The sequence below is a fragment of the Ammospiza nelsoni genome, chromosome 5 (assembly GCF_027579445.1).
Source record: "Ammospiza nelsoni isolate bAmmNel1 chromosome 5, bAmmNel1.pri, whole genome shotgun sequence".
NCBI lineage: Eukaryota > Metazoa > Chordata > Aves > Passeriformes > Passerellidae > Ammospiza > Ammospiza nelsoni.
In genome coordinates, this window is record NC_080637.1 from 45,215,263 (window position 1) to 45,234,909 (window position 19,647).

Below are 19,647 nucleotides of genomic sequence, written 5' to 3' on the forward strand. Positions count from 1 at the left end.
AGCATGCGCCAAGTTATAAGCAAAGATGCAAAATGATTGAATGTTTTCAGACAAGGTTTCAGGGGAAAAGTGAAACAGCTCTTTAAGCATTTTTTGTCTAGTCTTATACCTAATTTATGCAAAATTTCTTTACATAGAAGCAAGAAAAACTTGTTAGAGCAATTGCAGTTTAATTCTATGACAATCAAAAACCTGAATATGTCTTGAAAACTTTCTGTTTCCTAGAAATGGAAATGCTCACTTTTTATAGAAGTGAATAAACTTGGAATTATCTGTCCCCCTCTGAATTTACTGTTTCTTAGACCATGTTATCTGCTGGCTTATATTAGTAAATCAGTTGACTCAGATATTTTCAAACTCAGGTTTTAAATTAGATATAATGTCTTGCCTTTCCTTTCCCCACCTTTTTTTTATAAATGCTGAATGTAGAGGAATCCTTAAAGCCTGGAGATCCTTTTCGTGATCTTATGATTTTGGCAAAAACAACGTTTTCCTATGTCTCCACATTTGAGCAGGTAATAACAGGATTTGAGACATTTCTTCTCAGTGTATCACTTAATCTGTGATGAATCCCTATAACTGAAGATCAGAGGAATCAGTTGCATGACTAACAAAATTCATGAATATAAAAAGTAAAAAAATGTACTTATGAATGTGATAATTTTGTGATTTAAAAAAAAGTTTCATTTTTTTAAAATGCTTTGTAATTAGTTACTTTAAAATAGATTATTAGATATTAAATCTATTTAGAAGACCATAGGGCTCATTCCATGTTTCAGCTGATCAAGCAGAGATCAAATTTATTTACTTATGTTAGATTTAGGTGGGCAAATATGCTCAGCTGTGGAAAAACACTTCTGTAATATTTATAGAAATGGGGGCAGCTACCCTAAGGAATGATAATGCCTTTTTAACAGCACTGTCTTCAATTTAAGGTAAATTCTCACTGCAAAAAACTTAAACAAGCAGCAGCAACAACAAAACCAATGAGAGTGGGACTCTGTGCTGAAGTCTCCACTGTAGAAATAATCCCATTATGTATCTGATTATTTATTCACTGAGTAACCACTTTTACTTGCTCAAACTGAGATTTCCCCTTAATCTTCTACTGAGAAGGGAAGAAATAGTGCAATGTCACCATTATTAGTACTTACATTAAAATAGTTTGTGATCCAAAAGGCTAATTACAATTTTTCCTTAGAAAAAAAATGTTCTGATAACATAGCAAATATCTTAACTGCAAAGTTTATTTTAGATATAATTTGAATATTGCCACAATTTGAATGTAACTGGAGCACACACATTTTTAGCTTTGATGTAGTATATTTACTGAAAGTATCTTGCCTGTGAGGTACCCCACAGATACCTTTAGATAGCATGATTTGTCAGTTTTTAATGTGACCTCTGTATGGAGGTAGTCACCTGGATTTAAATTCTAATGGTTCTTCTGCCCTTTCCTGCAAATCTTCTTGATCTGTCCAGAGGAGAAAAACAAATTCACCCCTGATTAACAGAGCATTCACTGGTGGTGAATTTACATGATACCTGGCTGAGGCAATCTAGCAGCTTGCTGCCACCCAACCAGTAGCAAAAATAATTTTGATTTATATTTTTTCCATTTTTTCTCCTCCCAGTTTCCATATCCTATAAATCTTATGCTCAAACATATATGGGAATATAAGTAGTGTGGATATATCAGGTTTTACTGCACCTGAAATACTAGTTCAACTCTGCTGTAACTGGTGATAAAGATGTGTACTGATCCTTACTGTTCAGAATGTGTTTAACATAGATGGGCTCTATTGCCTTTTAAATTGTGTTAATTAGGAGGTTAACTGACTAGAGTTATGAATTTGTTAGTTATTCTCTTTGTAAGATGCAGATAGGGTTTAACATTTCTCTCACTTGTTAGATATTTCAGTCCAAAATTTTTTCTAGTTGTTTTTCACTGCTTTATCAACTCAAATGCACCAATAGCCCATGGAAGTACTCTGTCAAGCAAAATGAAACTATTAATTTAGATTTTCTTCCACAAGTACTTAAATATTTAATAAAAATGAAGTTTCTCCAGAATCTATTGATTTCAGCATTACAGTTAATTTGCTCTCTCATGTAATCTTCATCTCACTGATTTCCTTGTCTGTGTTACTTTTAAGAAACTTGTCAATAAAAAAAAAAAAAAAAAAAAAAACCTCCCCAAACCTCTAAACCTACTTTACATCATTGTGAGAAAAAAAAGCTTGGGTGATCTACCAGAAATTCTTTTTAACGCTTTCAAAATGTTGTCATCTCTTATAAGAAAGTGATATATTTTATTTACTGCTGAAAAACACTGAGACTGTTTATGTACTGTGTTATTTGTGTATTTATATGCCTACCCATTGCCACAATTGTATTGTTTTTTCTTTCCAGAATGTTCATCCTGGCAAAGATATACTTGTTGATGTAGTAATGTGTTTGTGGCAGAAGTGTAAAACAGAACTTCAGCAAATCCAAAAGAGTGGAAGTCACTGCTTAGAATATATGCACAAACACCAAGCTTACCAAGTACTCCTTCATTGTAATGTATTTCTCTTAATGTGAATGCAGTCTGCTATAGTCAAGGCAGTGAAATACTGGCATCCAGTCTAAGTACCTTTTCTTATGGTAAAGTGCAGATAAATCTTCTGAAAAATATGAATTACATATACACTTTGAACACACTGTGCTCACATATGCCAGTACCAAAATATTCTCCTAGTCTTCTTGCAGTAACCTGCTGTCTGCCAGTAGGCCACAATGGTAAGAAGCTAAATTTGTGAAAACATTTGGGCAGGATGTAAGAAGAAGAGTGTGAGATGTTGTGGCAGAAAATATCAATGTATTTCAAGAAAGTTGCCTAGATCAGTTAAACAAAAAGGCAAAAACCTTACAACCTAAGACAAGGGAGATGGAAGTCAATAGTAGAATAGTATTCACCCCGTGGGATAGAGTCACAGCCTTACAATGAATTTGACCTGTGGGTGAGAGGCTCCTGGTGAAATGGGCTTTCCAATGGTGCTAACCAGGCAGTTTCTGGAGGAGATAATTTTGTGACCCTATATTGTGAAATTGTTTGGAGGCTCTCCAGAAGGTTATTTTCTGCTGCGTGTGCAACAGTAGAGTCTGGGTCTCTTTTATTCTGAGATTAAGTGGGAAGATATGGAGATAAATGAGAGGCATGTAATCAAATCATCTGGAAGGCTTACTGCACTAGAGCAAGGTATAAAAGTTATGGCTGTAGAACATTCATAAAACTTTCCAAAAGGAATGGCAGGAATAATAATGTTCTAAAATAAAAAAGCCTGAAGGAACAGGGGCTATGGAGCAGTATAAATGCAGCATCTTAGTCTAGTGACATTTAAAAAAAAAAAGCCAAATCCAGAAAAGGAGTTGTCTGCATGCTTGTGAATATTTTTAGACAATTTTGAGTGCAAAACCCTGTCTACCTCTGTAATATATAAAGGTCATCCAAAAATTTGATTTATCTCTGTCTTGATTCTTTTTTCCCCCCATTTCCTCATTTTTAGTGGGTTCATATACTCTGGATAATGAATGAAATAATGGAGAAGAGCAACATAGCAGACACTAATGTAATGTTTGCAGAGATAACTTTATGTCTAGCTGCAATACTGGAAAATGTGGCTGATTCTACAAGTGAATCTAAGGACAAACAAGGTAAAGTTTTCAAGAAAAAATGAGTTTTCTTTCAAGAATGACTTTAAAGATTGGAACTTTTCTGAACTGAAAACCGACTAACATACATATTAAAATATTGTAAAGACATTGTTGAGAGTAGAAGAACAGCGTTTTTAGCACATAATTTCACCCATTATTGGAGCTAATGAAACCTGTTTTTCCAAGGATGCTTGATTTCTTTCCTTACATTTCCAGTTCTACTGAAATAACCCTGTTTTGAATTACATCTCTTATAACTCACTCTCCTCACAGGTCATTTACATGTCTCTTTGCCCCTTCAGAGTAGCTGCTGTTTTCTCTGAATACGGGCAAGGCAAAGGGCAGTACGTGCTGGGGCTCATTTGGAGCCTTCAAATGCTGTTGATTAGTTGCAGGCCAAACAAATGAGGAAAATATTGAGGTCATACTGAAGCTTTTGCATTTATTGGATCATCAGTTGGGTTTTCTTCTCTACATATTCTTGATTTTTATATAGTAATTTAATTGTTTTTGAAGTTGGATTTGGCTGATATTATTGGGATATGCTATCACAATCACATTAAGCAAATTTCCTTCCAAAACCTGACTAATGCTGTAAAATATGAATGTTTAGACATACTTTAAAAGCTCTCTGTTGTGTATTTTGGAATATGAATCATAACTCTCATAAATGTCTTACAGTAACTAGAGAGTAAATGTTAAGGATCTTATTAGATCATATCTAGAAACAAAGAAATTATAATAACTTTGCACTTTAGGAAATAAAGTCTTGGGAAACTACTATTTGTTATTAAGATAAAGTATTAGTTTTAGTGGTGTTATGAAAATTATAAGGTTCTCATGAAGACAAAATGAGAACCTCATTGTAGCATCCCTTCTTTTTCATTCAGTTTAAATATGTCTTTTTGGAGGAAAAAAAGCTGAATAGATAGGAGCCATTGGTCAAAACAGGCTGACAGTCAAGCACATGCTTGTGTAGAAAAGAAACTATTCACTGAGTGAATACAAATTCTCTTTTCTTATGAGGAAGAGACAGTGAACAAGCAAAAACAAGCACAAAAATTATTTCAGCAAAGAAATTAAATTAGAGGGTTTAATCAAGAACCAAAAAATTGTTTTCTCTTATTTTGAAGAGGGAAACATAGGTTGGATGCCTTCTTCATAAGTGAAAGTAATTTAAACAATCAAAGCAAACTTTTAAAAGCTGATAATATTGCTTCAAGAAATATTAAAATGAAATAGTATTTATCATAATAATATGACCTAGTATTCTTAAAAAACATTCTATAAGTGAAATTAACTGTGAATTAGATAATACTAGGTTTGAATTGATTTTGAAATTGAGAATTGATATGAATGCTACAAAAATAGGAGGAACTACAGAATGAATCCTAGTTTCATTAGCTTGGATATGATGTGGCTATGAAATATATGGTGCCTTTAAAATACACTAATACAGGATATTATTAGCTAATAATGTTGTAACTGTACATACATTCCTGTGTGTCTAAGCCCTGGAAAGCTCCTCAAGAAACAATATTATTACCTCTCATATTCAAGCACTGAAGAACAGAATTATTGCCAGACTCTGAAATTAGAAGTAGAGCTGATCAAATGGTACTAAAATTTTCTGGATTTATTTGATTTTCACTTCTGCTTTTCTTCCTATAAAAAAGGAGGAACTACTTCTCTTTCACAAGATGAGACCTGTGATACGCCTGAAATACTGATGGTAATGTCCAGCTTATCTTCATTGATACATTGATTTTGAATAGAATAAAAATGCTTCCGCTTGAAGCTTCTCATATGATTTTCTATTTATTTTTATAAAGATGAAATATTTAATGCAATCCTAGTACTGCAGAGGAAAAAAAAAAAACAAAGATATTTTTTCAAATTAAATGAAATCAGAAAATTTTGTATTTGAAAGTTTTTTTACAGCACGAGCATAGTGATTTCCACTGCATACCTTTTTTATGCCAGTCTGTAGTACCAGCCTTAAATGGTTTAATGGCAGATTTTATTAAGATAGTAGAAGTTTTAGTCATTACCTAATTTAGGAAAATATTTTGGGCTGTGTTTTTGCTTCCTTCTTTTTGTAAGGACCATGTGGAATAGATGAAACATCCTGAGTGTCCTTGCTTTGTTCAGCACTTTGCAGAATTTTCCAATCAAATGACTCACTAAAGCATATTAAGAAAAAAAGATATGTGTTAGCCTGAAGATTCAGGAGTGTTGTCAGTCATACGTCTTAATACTTACACACATGGACAGGGTTTAGTTCAGTGACAGTCTACTTGAAGGTGGTGTTTCTTGAAAAAACTGTTTTCTTAGTAGTGTTGAGTGGACTATTGAAAAACTGCAAATGCTATTATTTCAATTTAATTTGTTAAGTTCAGTTTCATGCCGCTATAAGCTAATTCTGCATAATTTTTTTTTTTGAGCTGAAGGTAAATCAGTCCCACTTGAAATTTAAAATATTAATATTAGTATATGAAGGTATGGGGAGAGAGTACCTGTGTAAAGATTGTCTGACAGTTTCAAACTTCAACAGCTGAAAAGAAAAACACATTACTTTTGTCATCTATATTATAACTTTTAATGTTATCTAAGGAAATGTGTTTATATGGGGTTTCATTTCAGAAAACACCTACAGAACAATTACAGATTGCTTATGAAGTTCTTGAAAAAGCAATTAATGACATGAACACATCTCGGTTAACGACCATTTTACCAGATGGAAAGTCAGTATTTGACGGCTGCTGTACAAAGGTAAAGTTCACAGAAAGCTACACTGCACAAAATCTATCAGTAATATATTGTATTTTGATGGCACAGACCTCATATTTTCTTCATACTTAGAAATATTAGCACTACCAAATGTACCTCATCTTCCTGGCCCATGTAAGAAGCGAATAGAAAAAATACATCTGTGTATTAGTGTTGTGGTTTAACCCCAGCTGGCAACTGAGCCCCTCACAGTGCCCTGGGGAAAAAGTAAAAGCCATAAAACTCATGGGCTGAGATAAGGCCAGTTTAATGGAGAAAGCAAAACAAGGAATTACTTCACCACTTCCCACAGGCAGGCAGGAGTTCAGCCAGTCCCCATCACCTGTAGCTTGGGTGCTTGGGAAGACAAATGCTATCACTCGAACTGCCGCCCCATCCTCCTTCCCTGAGGTTCATGTACTGCCCGTGGTGCTCTAGGGGCTGGAACATCCCTTTGGTCAGTGGGATCACCTGCCCTGGTTGTGCCTCCTCAGCCTCCTCTCTGGTGGGGTGGTGTGAGAAGCAGTGCCGTCACAGCCTTGGTGCTGTGCGAGCACTGCTCATCAGTAATGAAGACATCCCTGATGGTATCAACACTATTTCCAGCACAAATCCAAACCACTACTCCATAGCAGCTACTATAAAGACAACTTAACTCGCCTAAGCCAAAGTCAACACAAGTTAAAAGGACACTTTTCTCTTTCAATAATAAACTATGAACTCCTTTAGGCTTCCTTTAACATTTCCATTTGAAATAATGATGATAAATTGATTGCTTAATAAGAAGAGAATGCTTTTTTATATTTATTGCTTGCAACTGGTTATTATTAAAATCAATTTTTGTTCTTGATGTGAGTTCATATTTTCCAAATATTTTCATTCAATATCAATATGGTATTTGTTCTCTGCATTAGTAACACAGTAAAAGATAGCTTTTGTTGCCATCTTATTGGAAAAGTCAGCGATTTCTCAGCGATTTCTCATGGGCACCTCCTTACAGTACTGACTTCTCAGTAGAGACAACAAGCTCCAACTCTCTCCTCATCCAGCTAACCCACCCCTTTGTAACACTCATCATTACTGGACACAGCTGTGGCCTATTAAAGGCAGGCCTGTTCCTAATCTTTGGGTATTAGTACAGCTGCAGCTCCTTAGGGGTGAGATTGCCTTCTGCACTATTCACTTTAATTCTATTCCTCCTCAAGTTTTTGCAGTTTTGTCTTTATTATTGATCCAGTTTGCTACTGATTGTCAGATTTTGTCTAGTTCTCTTTGTCCATTTTCCATGCTCTCTCTCTAGTCACTCTCCTTTCCATGCTTTCTTGCTTGACTGCATATTACACAAATATGACAAATTTCAATGTTTGTTAGTTTATTGAAATAATATCAGTATGAGGAAAAATGTAGTAAGCTAAGTAGTGGAAGTTTGTAATTGCTTAATTGCTACTTCCTATTTATTAGGTGGACTCAAATGATCAGAATTTGAATTCTGTTTTGGGATGTGGTGATGATAAAACAGGAACAGATAATGGTTTTGTGGGAGATTTACACTTGGAGCTCATTCAGGCCCAACATCGAGTAGCTGTGAAACTTCTTAAAATTGCACAAGGTAGGCTTCGGTAAAATAAATAATATTTATAACTTGATTAGAATACTTTTTGCTAATATATTCTGTAGTACTAAAAAATAAAGGAGTACCTGCTTTCTGGAGAGGAGCTGATGTTGGGCAGTTTGTACACCACATATAGACAGAAATAATGTATTAAATTTGCAGAATTTAGATTTACATTATACTAGTCTGCAACTTCTACTCAACCAATGGGAGTTAAACTTTGCTGCAACTAATAGATTGTGTTCCTAGACAGTAGGTTATTGTATTTTAGTTATAATATTAACTTTTACAATGCCCGTAAAGAAAAATGTTCTGCAAATTTTTTTTCTGTCATGCTAATTTTCTCTCTAGAGAATGACTTGAATATTTTATTCAATTCTCTTTGTTATTTGAACTTCTACTCCTGTGAAGGTGTCTCTGTATGTCAGCAGATACTCCACTCTTGCCAAATGGCTTCTGAAAAAAACTGTTTGTTCTTTCATTCTTAGCGTTGTTTTGTTTTTTTTAAATTAAAAACTAGTATTAGTTTGAAACTGAAGAGCTACACTGTGCCCTGCTCCCTGTGATCAAGCAAAACCTCTCTCTTTCTGTGGTGTTAATATAACTACTAAAGATGTTAGGCAGGAGGGTGGAATATTTTTAGTGGTATGATCTGTACAAGAAATTCTACTTGAACCAAAAAAATGAATGTGAGATGGAGCAGAGCATTGCCATAAGACTGCATATTAACATCTCCCTCAATTTTTTGCAATAGCACTATCAAAATAACTCAGTATTTCCTTCCCACACAGGTGCTCGAGTTGTTCACAGAAGTCCTAAGTCTAGTAAATCTCAGGAGAAGAATATTGAAGATTTCCAATACTTATCAGGTAAGGCATTACTTAAGATTTTAGAACTACAATAAATTACTGCCACAGTTTTATAAATGTCTTAAAATATCTCTTTTCTAGAGGAACTTATAATGAAAAAAATTAAAAGGAATAAGCTATCCAGAGCAATCTTTTTGATGCAAAAGGCTGCTCAGAAGTTTCCCAAAGACTTAAGTACTACTTCCCAAAGGCAGCTACTGGAGGTAATAAGAAAAATGTTATGATAGAACTTCTTTACCATTAGCACAGTTTTTAATGTTCTGTGTAAGTAAGACACATAATACTACTTCTTATAAAAACAAGAAAAATGGAAGGAACTTGAGAGTCATAGTGTGTTTTTAACTTCTATTGTCAGTCTTTTTCCTGAGGAGTTTCAAAGAATAAAGTGACCTTAAAACAAGAAAAGAGCACATCCCCAAATTTTGTGCATACATGCAAATTCCAGGAAACCTGAGAGTAGATAAGATCTCTTCTTCTGTACTGTATCTCCTGGACTTTGCAGTTACAAACCTAGACGTTGCCAAAATGTCATTCAGCTTTCCATACTGTATCCTTGGACGTTGTTCTTTTTCCTTATCTCCAAGTCTTGGAATACTTTAGCTGGTGATGATGACATGGTCTTCATTTTATTCTTTCTAAAAAAACAGTTTAGATATTGGGGTTTTGGAATCTATTGGAGCTAAAAGCAGAGTCTTCCTGTGTTCATTTCACTCTCTTGAAATCAGTGAGAGTATTTCTGTTGACACTTGTGCCAGCATCTGTCCATGAAAATTACCATTGAAATTTCTTTATAGCCTGTAAAAGAATATCTGTAAAACGGATATCAGAACCTGCAATTTTCACTATAGGAAAGAGTATTTTAAACAAGGTTACTAGAAGTTGTTTTTCTTTTTAGTGCCACAAATTTGGAAGCATGATAAGTTATACATGTATTTATTACATCAGAAGAATGCAAAAACTGGATCAGAAAATGCATACATTAAAAATATCTCTCATATATTTTTAAAATATGTGTTATTTATGAAAATTTGTGTCAGATGTTGTGATATGGTATGCAAATTGTAACTGAAATCACCAGTGAAGGCTTACAGGCATTTCCCAAGAAGTATCTGGTTATCCCAAACAAACATTTACCGAGCTCTTACACTGACCTTCACTATCTTTTGCTTCTGTGCACTTTTCACCAAGAAATATGTAGATAAAAAAATATAATATATCTGCATACAATTGGCAGAAAATATCAGAATTCATTTTGTCAGGGCAAACTTAGCATGATCTCTTCTGATATTTGTTTTATGATGAAATATTTAATTATATGTTCAATAATTTTCCTGCTCGAGGTGGATGGTGAACACATAACAAGCAGCAAATCCATACTTTTATTTTCATGCTTTTGCTTTTTTTGTATTGCAGACTTTTAGATAGAATTGCATCATCTGGTCTTTTCTCCTGTAATCAGCACAATATGCTACAAATCTGTTTTTGTTGTGTAGCAAAATAGGAAGCAGTTTATTTTATTTTGAGAAGCATACAAATAACCATTTCTCATGCAGTAAACAACTGAGTAGATATGGAAGCTTCTGAGTCATATGTGTTTACTCAATTGTATCAAACTGCTTAATGAGCTGCTTGGCATTTTAATTATTTCTTTCACAGCTGTTTAATTATTTTTTCCTGTCCTATATATCTAGTTGGACAGCCAGGTTTTTACAGAATTGGATACACTGGTAGTTCTCATTGGCCAGTTGGAGTATTGAATTTATGTGATTAAGTTAATATCATGGTGCAAGTCTGTGACAGAGTCAGGGATCAAATGTCTTTGATCACAGGTCAAGCATTTGAGGTTTTTATGGTGACATTTGGCTTCCTCAACAAGATGATTCTTGCTCATCTTGCAACACTGCCACATTTGTTATCTTCCAAGTTCTACAATTACTGAAGTACAGGTCATGCAGTACCACTCTCAGTCACAACACCATCTTTATTCAAGCTGGGAGCATTTTCACCCTTGCACTAATCAGAAATATATCTTCAGACTAGAATGAGTCCACGATACTTTTAATTAAAAAATGTGTCATAGGGCTGCTTACCATGGAGAAGTATAGCTTTTAAGGAAGCAATGAAGGTTCAAACTGCTGATTGCACAAGCTGAATGGTGAATCCTGTGTGATGGGAAGAGTTACTCTGTATCTTGTTCTTTATCTTATATCTTTCCTGTAGTGTCTCACTAGGGTGGATGTAACCCTAATCTAAAGGGTGAGAGAATGAGGTGGAGTGGTAGAGCTGTGAAAATTATTAGCTGTGTAAAAGGCTCTATTAAATCTGAGCTCCCTGTTTCACTCATTTCACCATAAACCTGAAATATTTTCAGAATTTTTGGACATGTGATTCCATGCTTAGTCTGTGATCTGACCCCCTTTGGTGTAGTTTTCTAAATGTATGAGGACAGAAACAAGGAACTGTTAAGGTGCAAGATTATAGGATTGTCACTGAATTACCAATACCTTGGAATTTTTTTTTCATTTCATCTTTCAGACTCAGCTCAGCCTAAGTCCTTGGTCCAGTGTAGGGTACTAAAAGGTGTCAAATAAAATTTCTAGTTGTAGGAATATGTCATTTCTTGTCTCTACACAAAATGTAATTCTTGTTCATCTCTGTGAGTTGGCCTTTTTGGCTTTGATATGCACTGAACAGCTGCCACAAGTAAAGATGCAAAGTACTAAGTTCTTAATATTAGATTGCCAAGTTTCTCTTGAACTGGCAGTGACCTCAAGGTGAAGAAACCTAACAATTTGCTATTCAGTCAAGTAAGAAAAAAGTGTAGCCTTGATCTCCAACCAAATGGCCTCATAATCACTGTATTCAGAATGTTTCCACATCTTTGACACCTGACTGTCAGTCAGCTTTCAGCTGTCTACAGTTAACCAAGGGAAAAATGGTTTAGCCCTACCTTTTATGGACCCACATTCCTTTTTCTTTATTTGTAGACTTTATTTTTTCCCTCTGTTTCTGAAGTACAAAAAATTCAGTACAACTGCTTCTACAGCTCCTCTAGAAATTCCACAGATTAGGTTTCCAGCTCTCTCCTAAATAGGAGTTGATATCTTTTTTGTTTCTTGTTAGAGTTAACCACTGGCTGGCAATAATTGTTTATCAATATTATATGTGATCACTAACTTATTTCCTATAGGTTCTTCCAAAATTGGATATGCTTCTTTCATAGCATTCTCTAATTATGAAATTAATCTGTGTATATAAGCTTACACAAAGTACCATTCATCCTCATTTAGGATGTAGGATAATAGGAAAAGCTTTTGCAAGTTTTCTACATAGCAGTGAAATTTTCTATGACAATTTGAAAACAATGTATAAAATTTAAATCTGTCTGTTATATTTTTATAGTTTTCCATTTGTTTTCATTTCAATCTTAGGAAGCACTAACTTTAATTGAGCAAGTTGAAGCTGAACAAAGTGCATTGTATCGCAGTCTCAAAGAAGCTATGAGCGGCAGGAAAAAAAGCAGGACTCCTCCTCCTCCTCTGTTACTTTCCAGATCACATTGCTCCATGACATTTAAACCAGCCCCATTTGATTCAGATATTCAGGTAATGTTTTTCATGATGACTGCATAAGAAATAGCTAAATCATACACAAGAGAAAAAGTTGTTTCAACAGTGCTATACCAACACATTTTTCTTTGTTCCTGAGAGGATTATGTTATTCTGACTTAATTAAGTATCCCTTTTTTTTTTTCCTCTGTGAGTCAGTTTTCCTCTGTGACTCACTGTTTTGATCTTCACATTTGCATGACACTTTCTTAATCTCATGCATTATGTCCCTTGGTGCTTCTGTTGTCTAATACTTACTTATTCCACTTATCAAAAGCAAATTTTCTTGCTTAGGGGTTGACATACTCCTAGTTACCCTCTGAAGAGAGACAAGACTGTTGCATCATGTGATGCAAAAATCTCTGTTAATGAAGTGTTGAAATGACTCAGTTCAGCTGGAAATAATCCACTTTCTGTTGAACATGTAGTGTCACAGGTCTATGTAGATCATAGGTGATATTAGGAGAGGTCTCTTGTTCAGCCTTCTGCTCAAAGGAGGGTTGGCTGTGAGACTAAAACACTTTGCTCAGAGCTTTATGCTGTCAGTTCTCAAAACTTCCAAGAATGGAGACAGCTTCTCTGGAAAGTGTGTTCCAAAAGGGCAACATGTCCATAGAAAACTTTTTCTTATGTACAGTTGGAGTCTCCCTTGTTTCAAGTTAGATCTTTTGTTTTTCCTTCTCCTACCATGCACTAGTTTGAAAAGCAAATGGCATCTACTTCTCTCCCTTCCTTTGCTAATCAAGTAATTTTATCACAGAGGCCAGTCATGGTGGTCAGCCCTGATTTGCCCTTACTAAATCCCTTCTGACTACTCTAAATCACCTTATTCTCTCTTCTTCCCTTGTCCGGAAGGGATTCAAACAGGCTGAAGTATGAAGAATTTACTAGCGGCAGTTTTCTTGAGTGAGAAATTTTCATAGTGATTTTGCAAGCTTCTTCAAAATAATCATGTGTATATGCCCAGTAGAAGTTCAAATCTTACTAATAGTGGTAAGAATATTTCTGTGAACAGTTTTTTCATAACCTGCAGTTTTATTGCAGTTTAATCAGTAAATTTCAAACAGTTTGAATCGGGAAAAGTTTACCGTTTCTGTTCTTACTGAATCTAAAATAAAATTTAAAAATCCCAAACTTAAAAGTTTGGTAGTTCATTTGTTTTAGTATGTGTTCCAAAGTAATTTTGTTTGATACAGGAGGGTGAATGCAGCATCTTGGGCCACTAGATGGCGAAGTGTGATTATTATTCTTATAATTTGAGCCACGATAGTCTAGAAGACATTTTTTTGCTAAAGCTAACACAGAGTTGTTGAGCAGACAGGAAAGGTCTTTTTTTAATGTAGAAGTTATTAACTGAATGCTTAATATTTAATTAGTTTCTTAGGATAAATGTGTGCCTCATTTAATTCAACATACATAATTCCTGTACTAGGAGTCAAAATACCTGTGAGATTTTCAGATCTTAAGGCTCCTTTGCTGAAAATAGTCTCTTCCATTTCAATAACACCTTGTGAAAAACAGTCAATAGGGAAACACCAACAAACGTCATCATTTAGACTTCTGTCAGGCCTTTGGTACAGTCCCACATGACATGGCTGATCTCCAGACAGAAAGGACATGGATTTGATGGGTGAATTGTCATTCAGTGGATAAGGAATTGGCTGATGGACACAGGCAGAGTTGTAGTCCATGGCTCCATGTCCAGGTAGAGGATGGTGCTGAGTGAAGTCTCTCAGAGCTCACTCTTGGGACTGATGCTCTTCAGTACCTTCATTGATGTCTGGCAGTGAGGTCAAGTGCAGCCTCAGCAGGGTTGCTGACGGGAAGCTGAGCTCTGCAACTGACACAACAGAAGGAAGGTATGTCATACCTGCATCTCTTTTGCCTGATTTTAAGGATCTGTCCTCAAGTAGTTTGCTAAATTGGAACCCATTGCCAACTTTAGAAGAATACCATTGCAGGGATAATAATGGATCAAGGATGAATAATGGATCTAGGTGACTTTAAATCTGTGACCTGTAGAGTCTGTGCTTTGGGATAGCTTGGAGGAAGAGGGTAACTCAAGGTAGGGTTAGGATGCTGGAGGATCATCTGTTTTTATTGCCACTAGTAGTATATCTAGTTTTCCAGCTAAATAAATTAATTGATATTTTTTGTGCAGTTAGACTATACTTTTTTATAACTAAGCCAAGTTTTTTTGCAGAGACTGTTTTCACAAAATTTGTCCATTCTACATTAGGTAAAAATTGGAAATAATACTGTGCATCAATTAATTTTGTTCTCATTTTCTTCAAAGGTTTCATGGTACTGTATTTTGGGCTGTGTAGCAGGAGGAAGTAATACGAAAGTAAGGTTAAATAGTAATAAACTTCAGAATTCAGGAGAACAGGTAAGACAGAGGTAAAACTTGTTTAGTTAATTCTCTCTTCCTGTTAAAAAATCCAACTCTCTAAATCTTTCTATCTGACACATTTTTAAAAGTCATGTAACTGGTTGAGCCTTTGACAAACTCTTCTATCTTTACACCAAAAAACTTCCAGGAATCTTTTTTGAATAAGAAAATAAATTACTCAAAAGCTTCAAGATTTAAGCAAATCTGTACCTTGTTTTAACTATTTATTTGGGTGATATCTAAGAAATGTAAAAGTAAAAGGAAGTATATTAAGTATTTTTAGAGTGTGCTCCAGACACTACTCTTTCCGGGAACTCAAAAAAAGAAATTCTAAACAGATAAAAATTCGTTCTTCTTAATTGTGTAACTTCTATCAACTATTTCTTCCAAACAAGACATTGCCTTACGTAATGCTGGCAGCATGGTAATATAATTTTTTCAATAAGCTTCATTCAGACACAGTTTATTTCTAGGTTCATGCTCTTTCCCTTTCATTCTGTGAGCATGTGGTGTGGTGAATCATCCCACACATCTTTAATTACTTATGACTGATCATGTTGACTGTCTTGGTACTTCTACATTATTTGTTCATTACAATTTGACCTTTACGTTTTTGGATTTTTTTCTTTGTTGGTTGGTTGGTTTGGTTTTGCATTTTTAGGTAGGTTTTTTTTCCATTGTATCACATTGTGGTGTTTCTGCACAGACTGAGAAAGTTCTGGTTTTCATTCACTCATCCCTGCTATTGCATTTTCCTCATTTATGACAACAATGAACCATCCAAATACTGTGCATTTTGTAATTAAAGAAAGGAGCAAGAAAGCTTCAGCATGTCCTCTTCAGCTTCTGTAGTCTAACACCTCATCGATCACCTCAGTGATCATTTTTGTATCTGGAAATCTTTATTAAGAGTTCTTTTCTTTGCAGGGCAGAAGAATTGCCCTGTGCTTTGTGACAGAAGAATGATATCAACATCTTGTGCCTGGTGTTTCAGGCTTTCCTGGCTTTGTAAGCAAGCTCCATACTAGCACTGATAGACTTGTGTTTGGTGATGGAGAGGGAATCTGTGCCCTTAGTTCCCCTGGCTCCTCTCCTTAAAGGAAAGTGTATCAGAAGAGTAGGTGTGTGTAGGTGCTGGCAGTAGAGGCTTTGATGCTATTCCTGATACTCTGTCATGAAATCCACAAAACCAAGCTTCCTGTGATGTTTAGCAAGTTAGTTTCAATATTCCATCCCCTGTAAGGTGAATTAAGTGTTTGAGAGGTGACTTTCACCCCGCTGCCAGCTGTTTTTTCTGTGAATTTGCTGCAGTCCATCCAAGCCACTGACCATCTTAGCTCTGACAGGCACTGGGGTCACACAGACCTAAGGTTAACCATACACCTCTGCAATGGAACTTCTGTTTGCTTTAGGATATGCTTTTGCAAAATGCTTATCTGCAGACAAAGTCTCTATCTTCTGACTTCAATAAAAAAGTTCAGAGTTCCTGAGGATAGAATGATCTATCAACTCATCATAAAGGGATATTGCAGACTGTTCACTTATTTCTGGTTTGCTCGTTCAGGATTCAGCCCCAGCGTCCTGAAGGGATTTCTGTTGTTCAGAGGTGTCCTTATGTAGGACAGACTGTTTGAAAAAGAGCGTTGTGTTGATACTGTGTTATGATGATGTCAATTCTCATATTATCATTCCATCTCTGGCACTTGTTTCTTTTTTCAAGACCCTTGAAGTCTTTAAATCTTCCTTGTGTAGGTCACCTTGGTCACAGAGAGGGAGGTGGAAAATCCTCTTTGGAGTGAGCCATGATGTTAAAGTGCAGGTATACAATTACTTGAAGGAAAAATGGAGATCTTGAAAGTATGTTGTTTGCTTCACAGACTCCAAAGTGCTGTTAGTGGTGCTGAAAAGAGCCAGAGGTATCTCTGCCTCTGTCTGATACAAGAAGGAGACATGTATGAAGGAGAACAGTATGGTCTTTATCACAGCTCAGGGACAGAGTGTTTCAGCTCAGTGACTGCAAGCATGGACAATCACTATGTGAATGTTCAAATGGACACAAGTATCTTAGAAAAACATCAGGTCCTGGTACTTAACTGTTGTCTTAGGTTATGTGCTCTGTGTACACATCAGCATTCCAGAGAAAACTGATCCTTTTTTTCACCTATCATTTCGTTGTTTTCTCATTGTTTTCAAGAATTTAGTACAAGAATCTAGTACATTACCTCCTATTAATCTGGATTGTACTTTGGTTGCATCCAGGACCATTAAATAGTTTGTTTAATAATTAACATTTAGAATTTGAGATTTGTTTTTGGTATGTACAGTGAGTCTAACTAGAAAAACATTTTTATTGGTAGATACTGGCGGATGGGAAAATTCTCTTCGAAGTCCAAGGGTTAGATGCCAATGAGAAATACATATTTGCTGTGGCAGCATATTCTTCAGATGGAAAACTTATTGGAGATGCCATTGGGCAAATGACTAAGCCAATCCTTGCCTACCCACCACTTTCTGCTACTACTGTTCGAGCATACCTAACTCAGGTAGGGTTAGAATACGATAATGGACACCCACTTTCATTTTGTTGTAATTATTTGTTTTCAGTGGTTGTTCTAAAACTGCATCTGGTACCAGCTTGAGACCTTCTTGATGAAAGCTTGATAAGCACAAATCACAATTTTAACATAAAAATGGTATAGCTAAGTAAGTTCATTCTTAATTCAAAATTATTAAAAATGTCAGGTTAAGTGGAAAGGACTCAGATAGTCCTTTCCGTCTCTGTAAAACCATCTCTGTTTTACAGTCTGCATTTAACTTTTTTCTTTTATGGAATAAAAATGTTATTGAACTTAGCAGATATCAAAGCCAACCATTTTCATATTGAAATTAGTTTTGTAGTATCTTGTGAAAGACCACGAAGGTTGGCAGATAATTACAATTTTGTGTTCTTACAAAAGCATATTTAAAACAGATTGTGACACAGAGAAAAGTGAAATTTTCTAGCCCTATAGATAGATCACGGGGAACAGTTAAAAGCTTTCCCAAAATATTCCAGTGTAAGATGTATCCATGTGAATTTATGCCTGTTTATTTGGCTTAGTTTATATCCTGTTATTCAGAGCAGAAGGGCATTCTGCAGTATTAGCAAAAGAAAAGTGAACCTAAATGAATTTATATGCCTTCAAGAACTGCAGCACAATACCTGTAAAGTTCTCCACACAGGACTGTTAGAGCATTGGTCAGCAGTCAAAGAACCCCTCTGCTTTCTCTGATGCTGAATCTGAACCACACTAATAATAGTAAAATCCAATTATTGCTGCATGTGTTTTATTCAACTGTGTTGGGATATTCTTAGAGAAATTGTAAATTTACAATTTACAATGTTGTGGGGAGTTTTTAAACCTTATTGATCCTGTAATTTTGTCTGGCTTGGTTATTCCATGAGCACATCAACTCACTGTTTGGTTTTTTTTTTTGTAGGTAGCCTATCAGATGGGCAACTTCAGATTAGCCAGAGCAACATTTTCACCAATGTGGGATTACTTTGTTTCAGATACTTCTCCGCAGCCTCCCAATGCAGCTGTAATTTCTGCAAGTAGCAATTTCACTATTTCTGCAAAAAGGTAATTGGTAAAACAAAATTAAAATAATAATTAATTATTTATATTTCTTTTATTATAGATGTGCACATTTTATTTAGAAGAGTTTCAAGTTGTGGAATTTTGTTCAGGCTTGTATGTGAAATATGTTCTGGAAAAAGGGTTTATAATTAGCAGAGGATTTTTGTTATTTAAGGCACTGCTAACATTTACACACCTAATTCTTTGTAATGGCTGTTTTCTTAAGATAATTGTGAAACATTTCCAAAGTGGGTACTAGTTTTGTGTGATGCATTTTCATATGCAAAATGTATCATATGCGCTGGGTGCTTGACTTTCCAATTAAGAGAGCAATAGATCTCACAAATTGTGAACAATTTGTCAAGAACACCAACCAAAACAGGTAAATTGTTGCTAATTCTGTTTTGGGATAGCTACATAGTGTGTCAATAATCTTTGCATATGCTAAAAGTCTTTAGAGATATTTAAAATGAATTATTTTATAAAAAATTCAAATGTTTAACCATAATTATAGAAGTTTTTCATCACCCAGCTAGAAATTTTGTGGTTACATTTACTGAAATTCAATAGATCCAGATTCAGAAATACATCAAAACTGAATTTATTCCCAGATAAAAGATAGTTCATTATCAAATCATAAATAGCTGACTTATATATAAAACTATTTTTCTTATAATATTTCACATCTATTACTGCAGAAAAACTAACATCCAATATAGCTGAATACAAATAATCAACTTCCGTGTCTGCCCTTCAAGTGCCACCACATGTGTGAGACCAGGCATACAAATGCACCAAGGGTCTTGATGTTACATGCCATAACCATAGCAGCACTTGGGATTTACAGTCTATGGGCTGCATTGATGCTGCCAGAAAATCAGTACATATTCTATTTCATGACCGTGTGGGTTTTTTTAATCTATCCCTGGCCAGGCAACAAAGCAGGAATAGTCATTGTGCTGTTTGTTTGCATTTTTTTTGTCATTAGTATCTTTTCATAAGTAATTTTTTAACACATCCAGCTCTAGAGATAACATTGTAATAAGTCTATTTTCAGATAAATCAGGTGAAGACAGAACGT

The 19,647-nt window shown here is 35.2% G+C and overlaps 1 protein-coding gene across 1 annotated transcript in view; it reads left to right on the plus strand.

Annotated features, from left to right (window-relative positions):
• The window catches only part of CFAP54 (cilia and flagella associated protein 54), a 101,211-nt gene that overhangs the window by 18,494 nt on the left and 63,070 nt on the right, over positions 1-19,647 (plus strand). The window contains exons 13-24 of the mRNA XM_059472565.1: positions 430-515; positions 2,413-2,547; positions 3,549-3,696; positions 5,373-5,428; positions 6,340-6,468; positions 7,927-8,074; positions 8,869-8,946; positions 9,028-9,149; positions 12,378-12,551; positions 14,851-14,943; positions 17,304-17,489; positions 18,427-18,569. Coding sequence (XP_059328548.1) covers positions 430-515; positions 2,413-2,547; positions 3,549-3,696; positions 5,373-5,428; positions 6,340-6,468; positions 7,927-8,074; positions 8,869-8,946; positions 9,028-9,149; positions 12,378-12,551; positions 14,851-14,943; positions 17,304-17,489; positions 18,427-18,569 — 1,498 coding nt within the window. The remainder of the gene's footprint in view (positions 1-429; positions 516-2,412; positions 2,548-3,548; positions 3,697-5,372; positions 5,429-6,339; positions 6,469-7,926; positions 8,075-8,868; positions 8,947-9,027; positions 9,150-12,377; positions 12,552-14,850; positions 14,944-17,303; positions 17,490-18,426; positions 18,570-19,647) is intronic.